The following is a 12760-nucleotide window of genomic DNA, read 5'->3' on the forward strand; positions in this document are numbered from 1 at the left end:
CTGTTTGTGACTCTGTGTGAGTGACTGTGTGTGACTGTGTGCGCGTGACTGTGTGTGACTGTGTGTGACTGTGTGTGAGTGACTGTGTGTGACTGTGTGTGAGTGACTGTGTGTGACTATGTGTGACTGTGTGCGCGTGACTGTGTGTGACTGTGTGTGAGTGACTGTGTGTGACTGTGTGTGACTGTGTGTGAGTGACTGTGTGTGACTGTGTGTGAGTGACTGTGTGTGAGTGACTGTGTGTGACTGTGTGTGCGTGACTGTGTGTGACTGTGTGTGAGTGACTGTGAGTGACTGTGTGTGACTGTGTGTGACTGTGTGTGACATGAACACAACACCGTTGGCAAGACACGGCGAGGAAAGAGAGCGAGAGACGCCTTAATACAGCAGCGGTTTGAACTGAAAGTGTACTGTTAGCCACTCACTTGAGGCTGTTACATTCATCGCCGAATCGATTATTTAATCGATAGACAATTATTTAAGGGGAGGAGGGGGGTGTTAAGGGGGAGGGCGGGGGGATCTTTCATTGTTCGACACCGAACTGCGTTGTACACCGATTCAGCGTCACCATCACCACACGAAGTCACCCAGCGGTCAGACATTTACCGCGGGTTCATCTCACCATCATCACCATCAACCTTGCTCGTAAACAAATAAGCCCCCCCCCCCACCACCACACAACCACACACACCCCCGACCACGAAACCCACATCGAGTCTCCTACTTCCTGCAGAACCTGCACCGGACGATCTTCTTGAAGGCGTTCTGAAAGTCCTTGTTGAAGTACGCGTAGATGATTGGGTTGAGCAGCGAGTTGGAGTAGCCGAGCCAGTTGATGACGGCGAACACGCCCGGCGGCGAGTGGCGGCACCGCTCGCCGCAGAAGGGCGAGATGAGCGCCACGATGAAGAAGGGCAGCCAGCAGAAGATGAAGGTGCCCATGATGATGCCCAGCGTCTTCACCGTCTTGCGCTCCCGCGCGAGCGCCGTCTTGCGCCTCGGGTCCGTGGCTCTCTCGCCACCGCCCCCTCCTCCTCCTCGCTCGGGGCAGTCGCCGAGCCGCGTCGCCTCCTGGTTCACGTTGTTGGGCAGCAGGTGCAGCGTGCAGTGGCCCCCGCCCGGCGCCTCCATCACCTGCACGGGCGCCTCGTCCTCGTAGTTGCGCACGGCGCCGTTGCAGCAGAAGGGCGGCCTGGACTCGGAACTGTCGCGTCTGCTGGAGTGCTGCTGCTGCTGGTGCTGCTGCTGGTGCTGCTGCTGCTTGCCGTTCATCGCTGAGCAGCCGGCACCAGCACCGTCGACACCACGAGCACCACCAGCAGCAGCAGCAGCGGCAGCGCCTTTGAGTCGCCGGTGCATCATCTCCTCGTTCAAGGCCACACCGACGTCGCAGACCCTCTTCTCGCGGTTCTTGGCGTTCTTGCGAATCCGGAATCGCGCCGCTTTGAAGATGCGGCCGTAGAGGACGAGCATGAGGATGAGCGGGATGTAGAAGGCGCCGAACGTGGAGTAGATGGTGTAGCCGTGGTCCTGGCTGATCTTGCACGCGTCCGGGTCCGCCCTGTCCGCCGGAGTCCTCCAGCCCAGCATGGGCGGGATGGAGATGGAGAAGCCCACGAGCCACGTGAGGCTGATCATGATGACGGCGCGCCGCGGCGTCCTCTTGTTCACGTAGTCGATGGGGTTGGTGATCGCCCAGTAGCGGTCGAGAGCGATGGCGCACAGGTGCAGGATGGACGAGGTGCAGCAGAGGACGTCCAGCGCGATGAAGATGTCGCACACCACCTGACCCAGCGTCCACCTGCCCAGCACCTGGTACAGCGCGGCCATGGGCAGCACCAGCACGGACACCATCAAGTCGGTGACGGCCAGAGAGCCGATCAGGTAGTTGGCCACGTTCTGCAGGGAGCGCTCCAGCACGATCGCGGCGACCACGCACGAGTTGCCGACGACGGAGAAGAGTATGAGAGCCCCCAGGCACATGGACGTGATGACTTGGTAGGAGAGGGACACCTCTGCTGCTGCCGCCGTCTCCTGGCCCTCGAGGTTTACCTGCAGAGGCGCTGACAGGTTGCAAGTGGAGTGGTGATCCATCATGGCTTGGGCTCTGTTGTTGACTGCCGCGCAGGTGGTGGTGAGATGATGATGATGATGAGCACTCGCGTCACCTCTGGTTAGCTCATGATGGTTGATTGTCTTCAGTGCTTAATGATATCTATATATCTATCTTATCTTCTGTTGCTATATTACTCTCTCTCCTTTATATATATCTCAATTATCTATCAATCTCGTGTTATCATTTGCTATATCTCTTCTCGCTCGTATCTCTCTGCACGTTCTTGTCTATCCTCTCGCTCTCTCTCTCGATCCCCCGTACGTCTTCGTCCCTAAATCTAAGACGCACTCTCTCTCTCTCCCTCTGTGATCTCAAATCTCTCGCGACTCTCTGCCTCCTGCAATCCAACTCCGCTGCCTGTTCCAAGAGCCTGGCCTGTTTGGGACGCCTCATCCATTCACTCCGAGGCGCTGTCAGCCAAGCCGCCTTAGGAAGTCTTTCCACTCCTCCTCCTCCTGCTGCTGCTGCTTGCTCCTCTTCCCCCCCCCCCTCTCCTCCTGCCCCCTCCCCCCCACCACTCTTACCGTCACCACCACCACCACCCTCACCACCATTCACCACCACCGATCACCACCAGCAGCGGCAGCAGCGCACGCGTCCAGCGCGCGCGTGAGTCGGAACGGCGGCGCGCGCTCCACATTCATATTGATACTGTGCCGCGTGTGCGTCATGCGCTTCATTATTCAGCGGTAGCTTGGGACCCAGAGTGGTAGTGATGTCGTTGTCTCTCCCTTGACCCCCCCTACCACCCCCCTTGCGATGCAAAGTCAACGGTAAAAGGGTTCGGGGGGGGGGGTGCAGAGAGGAGCCCTCTCTTCGTGATTGATCTTTGTGAATGTTTTCCCCTATGCAAGTTTTTTCCTCGCTCTCTCTCTCTCCCACACACACACAGACACACACAGACACACATCATTTCATTTGTTGAATTTATTGTTGTTGGTGTTCTCTCGTTGTTGTGCGTGATGATAGCTCACGTTACATAGGCAACCGACCCTTAGTATAGAAACATTCAAGACGAACACGCACGCCGGTAACGGCCTCTCACCTACTCAGTGAGTACACGGATGCAATGGCTATTAATTAGTGCTTTCATTTCGGCGTGAGAGCCCTGCCCATTATTCACATTGTGATAGCAAGATCATTAGGACCTCGCTTGTGCCCTCATTTCTAATTGCCTGCGTTAGCGGCACGACCTAAACTTATTCAAGTCTGCAATTGATGTATCACCACCACCAGTAGCAGCAGCAGCAGCAATAGCTGCAGCATCAGTAACCAGCAGCTAAGAACGATCCACTGCTGGATGAAGGCATCTCCACCCCAAGCAGCCGACAACTCTCACGATCCTCGCGATGCCATATTCCTCTGCCTCTCTCTCACACACACACAAGCTGACTTCATCGCTCCATCTCCTCGTAGGTGGACGTCCTCTCGGACGCGTTTCGTGTTCCTGGCGGCCACTCCGTCATGATTCCTGGCCGATGGCCACGACGCGTTCTGCCCAAGCCCCACTCATTAGCCTGCGTGTGTTCGCTAATCCACGTATTCCTCTTTCTCCCGTCTCTCAGCCTAATTCCAATTAAGTATGTTGATATACTTCAGCATGATTTACCGTAGTAGCGACGTGCTGCTCGAACATTGAACACCAATGCATGTCATACCAACGCAGACTGTGCCACAAGACAAAGACCCCCACCCACCCCAATCCCCCGTATCGCCTTAACAGACCCTTGGGGCAAGTCCTGTTGGCTATTGTCTGCGAGTAGCACCTATGAAGGCCAGCATGGGACATGAGTACTGATGTTTACACACCGCACCAGGTGCAGTTCTCCTTTGAGGCTGAGTCGACCTAGGGCAGGCCCAGAACTGGTTCAGATTTGCGTGAGTGGGTATCGAACTCGGGCTCGCTGCGTTCACCGGTACCCCACACACACAAAACAACCCCCCAAGACACGCTTCAATATGACGAACACCACGTTACACTGCGGGCTAGAGCCATGACCGGATGGAATAACGATCATTAGACGCGATATTGAAATTCTCTCCTAGTCTCGCGCCTTGCGGCGATGTATTCAGGAGCTCGACGCCAATGTCGAGCTCCTGCTGCTGCTGCTGCTGCTGGCCACGACGAAAAGGCTTCATCAGAGAGAGAGAGTTCGTGTCGTGTCCGCTGTTTCGCAGACCACAATGTGTTTCCTGTGTGATCCATAGTTTGGCTTGCATGGTCACAGTCGCACTACTGTGGCTTGTCTTTAATGCATCTCGACGTGTCTCTATGGGTCTCTATGTATCTCACTGTGTCCCTATGTATCTCTACGGGTCACTGTGTATCTCATTGTGTCCCTATGTATCTCTATGGGTCTCTATGTATCTCACTGTGTCCCTATGTATCTCTATGGGTCTCTATGTATCTCAATGTGTCCCTATGTATCTCTATGGGTCTCTATGTATCTCAATGTGTCCCTATGTATCTCTATGGGTCTCTATGTATTTCACTGTGTCCCTATGTATCTCTATGGGTCTCTATGTATCTCACTGTGTCCCTATGTATCTCTATGGGTCTCTGTGTATCTCAATGTGTCCCTATGTATCTCTATGGGTCTCTATGTATCTCAATGTGTCCCTATGTATCTCTATGGGTCTCTATGTATCTCAATGTGTCCCTATGTATCTCTATGGGTCTCTATGTATCTCAATGTGTCCCTATGTATCTCTACGGGTCTCTATGTATCTCAATGTGTCCCTATGTATCTCTATGGCTCTCTACGTATCTCTATTTTTCACGAGCTGGATGCCAATGTCGAGAGAGACTGCTGGCCACAATGAGAGGGCTTCAGCAGAGAGAGAGAGTACGTGTCGTTCTGCTGATCTCCCCTACTCAGTTGAAGGAGCGCAGACTACCACAGCGGCGTTACTGTGCGCTCCATAGTTGGGTTGCATAGCTCCAATCGCACGATTGTGTCTTATCTTTAATGCATCTCTCTCGATCGACATGTGTCTCTGTGGGTCTCTGTGTGTCTCTGTGTGTCTCTGTGGGTCTCTGTGGGTCTCTGTGTGTCTCTGTGGGTCTCTGTGTGTCTCTGTGGGTCTTGTGTGTCTCTGTGTGTCTCTGTGTGTCTCTGTGGGTCTCTGTGTGTCTCTGTGTGTCTCTGTGGGTCTCTGTGTGTCTCTGTGGGTCTCTGTGTGTCTCTGTGGGTCTCTGTGTGTCTCTGTGGGTCTCTGTGTGTCTCTGTGTGTCTCTGTGTGTCTCTGTGTGTCTCTGTGGGTCTCTGTGTGTCTCTGTGGGTCTCTGTGTGTCTCTGTGTGTCTCTGTGTGTCTCTGTGGGTCTCTGTGTGTCTCTGTGGGTCTCTGTGTGTCTCTGTGTGTCTCTGTGGGTCTCTGTGTGTCTCTGTGGGTCTCGGTGTGTCTTGTGTGTCTCTGTGGGTCTCTGTGTGTCTCTGTGGGTCTCTGTGTGTCTCTGTGGGTCTCTGTGTGTCTCTGTGGGTCTCTGTGTGTCTCTGTGGGTCTCTGTGTGTCTCTGTGGGTCTCTGTGTGTCTCTGTGGGTCTCTGTGTGTCTCTGTGGGTCTCTGTGTGTCTCTGTCTCTGTGGGTCTCTGTGGGTCTCTGTGGGTCTCTGTGGTGTCTCTGTGGGTCTCTGTGGGTCTCTGTGTGTCTCTGTGTGTCTCTGTGGGTCTCTGTGTGTCTCTGTGTGTCTCTGTGGGTCTCTGTGTGTCTCTGTGGGTCTCTGTGGGTCTCTGTGTGTCTCTGTGGGTCTCTGTGTGTCTCTGTGGGTCTCTGTGTGTCTCTGTGTGTCTCTGTGGGTCTCTGTGTGTCTCTGTGGGTCTCTGTGTGTCTCTGTGTGTCTCTGTGGGTCTCTGTGTGTCTCTGTGTGTCTCTGTGTGTCTCTGTGGGTCTCTGTGTGTCTCTGTGGGTCTCTGTGTGTCTCTGTGTGTCTCTGTGGGTCTCTGTGTGTCTCTGTGGGTCTCTGTGTGTCTCTGTGGGTCTCTGTGTGTCTCTGTGGGTCTCTGTGTGTCTCTGTGTGTCTCTGTGGGTCTCTGTGTGTCTCTGTGGGTCTCTGTGTGTCTCTGTGGGTCTCTGTGTGTCTCTGTGGGTCTCTGTGTGTCTCTGTGGGTCTATGTGTGTCTCTTGGGTCTCTGTGTGTCTCTGTGGGTCTCTGTGTGTCTCTGTGGGTCTCTGTGTGTCTCTGTGTGTCTCTGTGGGTCTCTGTGTGTCTCTGTGTGTCTCTGTGGGTCTCTGTGTGTCTCTGTGGGTCTCTGTGTGTCTCTGTGGGTCTCTGTGGGTCTCTGTGTGTCTCTGTGGGTCTCTGTGTGTCTCTGTGTGTCTCTGTGTGTCTCTGTGTGTCTCTGTGGGTCTCTGTGTGTCTCTGTGGGTCTCTGTGGGTCTCTGTGTGTCTCTGTGGGTCTCTGTGTGTCTCTGTGGGTCTCTGTGTGTCTCTGTGGGTCTCTGTGTGTCTCTGTGGGTCTCTGTGTGTCTCTGTGGGTCTCTGTGTGTCTCTGTGGGTCTCTGTGGGTCTCTGTGTGTCTCTGTGGGTCTCTGTGTGTCTCTGTGTGTCTCTGTGTGTCTCTGTGTGTCTCTGTGGGTCTCTGTGTGTCTCTGTGTGTCTCTGTGTGTCTCTGTGGGTCTCTGTGTGTCTCTGTGGGTCTCTGTGTGTCTCTGTGGGTCTCTGTGGGTCTCTGTGTGTCTCTGTGGGTCTCTGTGTGTCTCTGTGGGTCTCTGTGTGTCTCTGTGGGTCTCTGTGTGTCTCTGTGTGTCTCTGTGGGTCTCTGTGTGTCTCTGTGGGTCTCTGTGTGTCTCTGTGGGTCTCTGTGTGTCTCTGTGGGTCTCTGTGTGTCTCTGTGGGTCTCTGTGTGTCTCTGTGGGTCTCTGTGTGTCTCTGTGGGTCTCTGTGTGTCTCTGTGGGTCTCTGTGTGTCTCTGTGGGTCTCTGTGTGTCTCTGTGGGTCTCTGTGTGTCTCTGTGGGTCTCTGTGTGTCTCTGTGTGTCTCTGTGGGTCTCTGTGTGTCTCTGTGGGTCTCTGTGTGTCTCTGTGGGTCTCTGTGTGTCTCTGTGGGTCTCTGTGTGTCTCTGTGGGTCTCTGTGTGTCTCTGTGGGTCTCTGTGTGTCTCTGTGGGTCTCTGTGTGTCTCTGTGTGTCTCTGTGTGTCTCTGTGGTCTCTGTGTGTCTCTGTGTGTCTCTGTGGGTCTCTGTGTGTCTCTGTGGGTCTCTGTGTGTCTCTGTGGGTCTCTGTGGGTCTCTGTGTGTCTCTGTGGGTCTCTGTGTGTCTCTGTGTGTCTCTGTGTGTCTCTGTGGGTCTCTGTGTGTCTCTGTGTGTCTCTGTGGGTCTCTGTGTGTCTCTGTGGGTCTCTGTGGGTCTCTGTGTGTCTCTGTGGGTCTCTGTGTGTCTCTGTGGGTCTCTGTGTGTCTCTGTGGGTCTCTGTGTGTCTCTGTGGGTCTCTGTGTGTCTCTGTGTGTCTCTGTGGGTCTCTGTGTGTCTCTGTGGGTCTCTGTGTGTCTCTGTGGGTCTCTGTGTGTCTCTGTGGGTCTCTGTGTGTCTCTGTGTGTCTCTGTGGGTCTCTGTGTGTCTCTGTGTGTCTCTGTGGGTCTCTGTGTGTCTCTGTGGGTCTCTGTGGGTCTCTGTGTGTCTCTGTGGGTCTCTGTGTGTCTCTGTGGGTCTCTGTGTGTCTCTGTGTGTCTCTGTGTGTCTCTGTGGGTCTCTGTGTGTCTCTGTGTGTCTCTGTGGGTCTCTGTGTGTCTCTGTGGGTCTCTGTGTGTCTCTGCGGGTCTCTGTGTGTCTCTGTGGGTCTCTGTGTGTCTCTGTGGGTCTCTGTGTGTCTCTGTGGGTCTCTGTGTGTCTCTGTGGGTCTCTGTGTGTCTCTGTGGGTCTCTGTGTGTCTCTGTGGGTCTCTGTGTGTCTCTGTGGGTCTCTGTGTGTCTCTGTGGGTCTCTGTGTGTCTCTGTGGGTCTCTGTGTGTCTCTGTGGGTCTCTGTGGGTCTACTAAGCGGACCGTAGCTCGGGCGGCATGGCCTCAATAGCACCAACGTGGAACTTGTCTTTCACGCATCTCCACGTGCCTCTATGAGTATTCATGAAATCTCCATTGATCTCAATGTGTCTCTGTTTTTCTCTTGTGTGTGACGGCAATATCGTGATGAGCTGGGTGCCAATGTCGAGAGAGGGCTTTTTGAGCAGATCGAGTTCATAATAGGGGTTTTTCCCCCTTTTTTCTGGCAACAAAACTGAAACCTTTTTACAAGGATTCATGTCTGCATTAACCACAATACTTGCAGTCAAATGCAAACAAAAACACACTATGATAATATATACATTGTTCTTGAAACTGATACCAAGGGATAGAGTTCGTTCGTGGAGTTTGGCTGTTCCCCTTCCTCCTCCGTTGAAGCAGCATCGACCACAGTGGAATAAATCTGGGGTTGTTGGGACAGCGCCCTCTATGGGCAAGAGAAACGTGGACTCCACGTTGCTGGCACGACCAGGGCTCCGAGGGCTAAACGCATTCTCCAGATTATAGAACGCTCCGGGAAGTACCGTGAAAGAAAAAAACCCACCCCAAACGTTGCGTCAATAGAAGTACACAACAACAAAAACAAACAACAACCGCCAGTCCGCTACTAAGTGGCAGTGACGTTATCACGGCGCCTGTGCCAGGCTAGGTGCACTTTTGAGACCACGCAAAGTGTGGGAAGGCTCGCTGCTGTCAGGTCAGGGTTCAAGACCCCAGGGGTGCCCGTGGGTTGACTGACTGAGATGGCTGGCCGATGTACCAACTGTGCCCTATAGTGATACAAAGATGATCATTAGATACAAATGCCTACCCGATTACTAATTCTAATACGCAGGTTCTTACACATTGTTATATATACACCAGGTACGTATACTCAGGAGGATACGGTGAAGAAAATTGCACCCTTACCATTCTTTATTGTGTATGGGCGGGGGAGGGAGGATCGGTGGTGCAGTGGTTAGCGCACCACAATCATGATCATGTATTGTTTAGACTGCGCCTCCTATGCGCTTGCATCTATCCCGAGGCGCCAGAAACAGTCGGAGACAATGGAGATAATTACTCAGCAAGAGAGCGATCGCAGGCCACAATGCGGTGTCCAAAAGCAATGCAGCAGAGGCAAAATATCTGGGCAATGACACACGGGATAACGAGATACACTGAACAGCAACACTACTGCAGGCCTAGCGCTTTCTCGCTCGCTTTCTTTGGGTCAAATTCATTTTGGGTTGTGAATGAATTCTACAGTATGGGATTGCCATATGAGTTCGATTCCAGGCCACGGCTAACATCAGTGGCATGTTCTCCCCGTGTTCGCATGGATTTCTCTCTGGGTCCTCCGGTTTCCCCCCCCCCTCCACATTTCGAATCAACATGCGTTTTAGAGTATTTGGCGGTTATACTGGTAGGAAATTCCTGGTTACACCAGCCCACAGGGGATTATTGTGTCCGTCCGTCCGTCGTGTAGGGAGGGGCTGGGTGGGGAGGGTGGGGCTGGGTGGGGAGGGGAGGGTGGGAAGGGGCTGGGTGGGGAGGGGCTGGTCACCCCGTGGTGCCCTTATAAAACTCAACGTTTAACCTACTCACACCGGCTTGTGCCCGCCCTCACAGTCGGGCATATTTGCAGAATACACCACGCCGCCGTTGTGTTAAATGTCCACGTGTTTTAAGCCACTTCGTTGGGCTATCATTTGTGGTCAGGTCGCTTCTGAACAAAAACACTGTATTGCTCAGTGGGCCTTACTTGGTAAAAAATAAAAAAAATAGTTTAGTATGGAGTGGCGAGTGGTGGAGATTCGCCTCCTGTTGCTGCTATGCAAACTCATTACGGACCTCTATAGTCTCCAACAGCGGCAGTTCCATGGCTGTGCGGATGCGTTTTTTGGGTTTCCCTCTCATTGTTGTGGTCTCTAAGATAATGACGTCACGCGATTTTGGCGTCACAAAAAGTCAGACCCCCCCTCAAATATGACGTCACAAAGCTCTCCCCCCCAAATAAAACATGCTTCAAATCGCTTTAAACTATTGTCATTGTAGTGCGTATTTAATGTGCCACTGCACTGATGTTGTAGGAGAAAACATTTGTTAAAAAGTATATTTAATTAAGTAGAACGTGTTGTCTATATTTATTTAAAGTTGCTCATTTTGATGTGACGTCACATTTCTAAATCCCCCCCCCATCGTCACACATGGTCACTAATGTCTGACCCCCCCCCCCTAGGTGCGTGACGTCATTTATGGACGGCCCCTAAGGTTTTTACATTTTCTGCCAATAAAACAGTTGTGTTAAGATGATAAAACGACAAACAGAAGAAACCTTTTGCAAGGGATCGTGTCCACAATAACCACACGCACGTGTGGTGATCATGCAAACAACAACACGTGCTGTGGTTAATAGATGCATTGTGTTTGACACGGATTGGTCCACACCAGAGACAGCCTTCTTCCATGGCCATGTCTTGGCCTTGTCTCAAAACAATGCAGACTTGGTTCCTTGCAAAAGATTTATTATTGGTGTTTAAACATCTTAACACCTATTCTTGGATCTTTCGGTAAAGTCACGTAGAAGGGAAACAATAAAATAATACAAATATAAAACAATAACATTCTCACGATGTTTCGACTGCAACACAAGCAATCATCATCGTTTGTTTGTGATGTTTGACGACCACCATTCACGATTGTTGAGCATGTGGCAAGAAAACTGGAGACCACCACCACCCCCACCCCCTGAGCAAAAAAAAAACCCACCAACACTTTGTTAGCTCTGTACAGATGGATTTAAGAATCCGTAACAATGTTGGGGCGCGTTCTACAAGGGGGTTGAGTTGTTGTTTGTTATGATCAAGGCTGTTCTGTATTATCAATGGTGATCCTATTGTCGATACATCTGCCAGATTCCCTGTGTAGTACTGCTGTTATCCAAATTAAAGCCACTTATATTGTTTATTATTTCATTGTTCGCTGTTTTTTTAACTCGTCGAAGCGTCTCAATATTTAACATTCCGTGAAATGTAATTATCCGTCACTCCCTCCACTTGATGTGAAATTCACGCAAATTATAGATTTTTTTTCTCTCTCCAAATAATTGCTTTAAGTGACATCAAAGTGCTTCCATGGAGTTGCCGTGAAAAAAAAAAACTCGAGAGAATTCAAAATTATTACGATAATAATCGCGCCGCTAATTTTCGTTACGTCGCTTTTCTCCTCCGAATTCGCCAACGCCGTCACCTCTCACTGCAACTTCGCGCGCGAATAATTACCCGACATCGCTTTTTATATTAGAAAAGGCACCCGCAGGACATTCATCCATAAATATCTATCTATATACGCTCGTCTGGAAGCGACGGACTGGTTACCACGGGCGCGTGTCTTCCCATGATTATATGCGCCCAGAATGTGGCCACTTTCTCAGGATAAGTCGCAAAATTGCTCCAATTCCCCCAGCGGCATTGTTTAAGTTATGCCCAGCAGCGCCGGGGAGTGACTGTACGGGGTGGTCCAGATGTCTTGTGACCCCAATTTAATTCTCTACAGGTTAACAGAAATATTTGTTTAAAGTAAGGTTTATTTAAAACATGAATAATGCAACGGAAAAACACATGTTAGGGGTCAATTCTTGTTCCCATTCTTCTTCCGTATGGCTGATGATGTAGATGCAGAGCAACAGCTACGATTTCACATCCAGGCGGTCAATCCAGATAACCACATCAGGAGTCGTGGAGAGTATCATCGCTGTGAGGATCGAGCATTGCGTTATTGTATGGTCAGTTCCGGATGACCAGAGTCGCACACTACTGGAGATTTTTAAACGTTCCATTTGTGCATCAGGTATCCGCATCTGCTGCTATGGTTTGTGCGGATGCGGTTTGGGGTGGACCGTGAGCCATCAGCACAGAGGGCTCAATTAATTGGGGGGTCGCAAGACATCTGGAGCATCCTGTAGCACGTGGTTGGCATGGGCTCTGCTGCATGGAGTGACACGGGCCCCGTTGCGGAATTGAATCTCCCCCCTCCCGGGCCTCTTCATAGTCCAGAATCCGATCACCTGCAGTTGCACCGCGCGCATACTCAACATCTACGGCCACTGTGGCGAGATGTTGACTACCTCGCCTGGTATACAGGAGGTCGTGGGTTCGATTCCGATCTCGACCCTGACACCTGCTGCTGTATATTTGGAGTTTGCGTGTCTCTTCTCCCCGTGGTCGCGTGGAGTTTTTCCCCTCCAAATTGAGAGTCAACATGCGTTCAGTGTATTTAGCTGCTGTAATTTTCCACGCGATAAGCCACATTGTTGAGCTATCATTTGTGGCTTACGTGGTAAATAAAAAAGTAGTTCATAGTTTTTTTTTTATTTTGATGTCACCATCAAACGCAGCCACACAACTGCTTGGTATCGCCGAAGTGATGCTTGGATTTCTCACAAATGTCTCTCTCCCAACAGTTTCAGTAGAGGGGTTCCCTGCCAGACACCTAGGGGCAGACTTAGAACTCTCCTCCAGGGCCAGATGCAAACTAAACTAAGCTACTTTTAATTTTATTTTACCAAGTAAGGTCCACTGAGCTATGTAGCTCTTTTTCAGAAGCAACTTGTCCATACAATTACAGCTCGTCGAATTGGCTGATCATGTGTAAATGCATCGCA

General features: G+C 51.4%; 1 protein-coding gene across 1 annotated transcript; it reads right to left on the reverse strand.

Annotated features, from left to right (window-relative positions):
- Positions 1-583: 583 nt before the first annotated feature.
- Positions 584-2534, reverse strand: LOC133343578 (5-hydroxytryptamine receptor 1A-like). Its single transcript, XM_061553266.1, has one exon. The coding sequence runs from the start codon at positions 2095-2097 to the stop codon at positions 721-723; it is 1377 nt and encodes a 458-aa protein (XP_061409250.1). The 5' UTR covers positions 2098-2534; the 3' UTR covers positions 584-720.
- Between the last annotated feature and the right edge of the window lie 10226 nt (positions 2535-12760).

Source organism: Lethenteron reissneri, chromosome 18, assembly GCF_015708825.2.
Source record: "Lethenteron reissneri isolate LAM-NWPU_2019-01 chromosome 18, ASM1570882v1, whole genome shotgun sequence".
Taxonomy (NCBI): domain Eukaryota; kingdom Metazoa; phylum Chordata; class Hyperoartia; order Petromyzontiformes; family Petromyzontidae; genus Lethenteron; species Lethenteron reissneri.

Bases quoted from the DNA above. Each gene is read 5' to 3' on its own strand.
- LOC133343578 (XM_061553266.1), bottom strand. From the start codon at position 2,097: ATGATGGATCACCACTCCACTTGCAACCTGTCAGCGCCTCTGCAGGTA.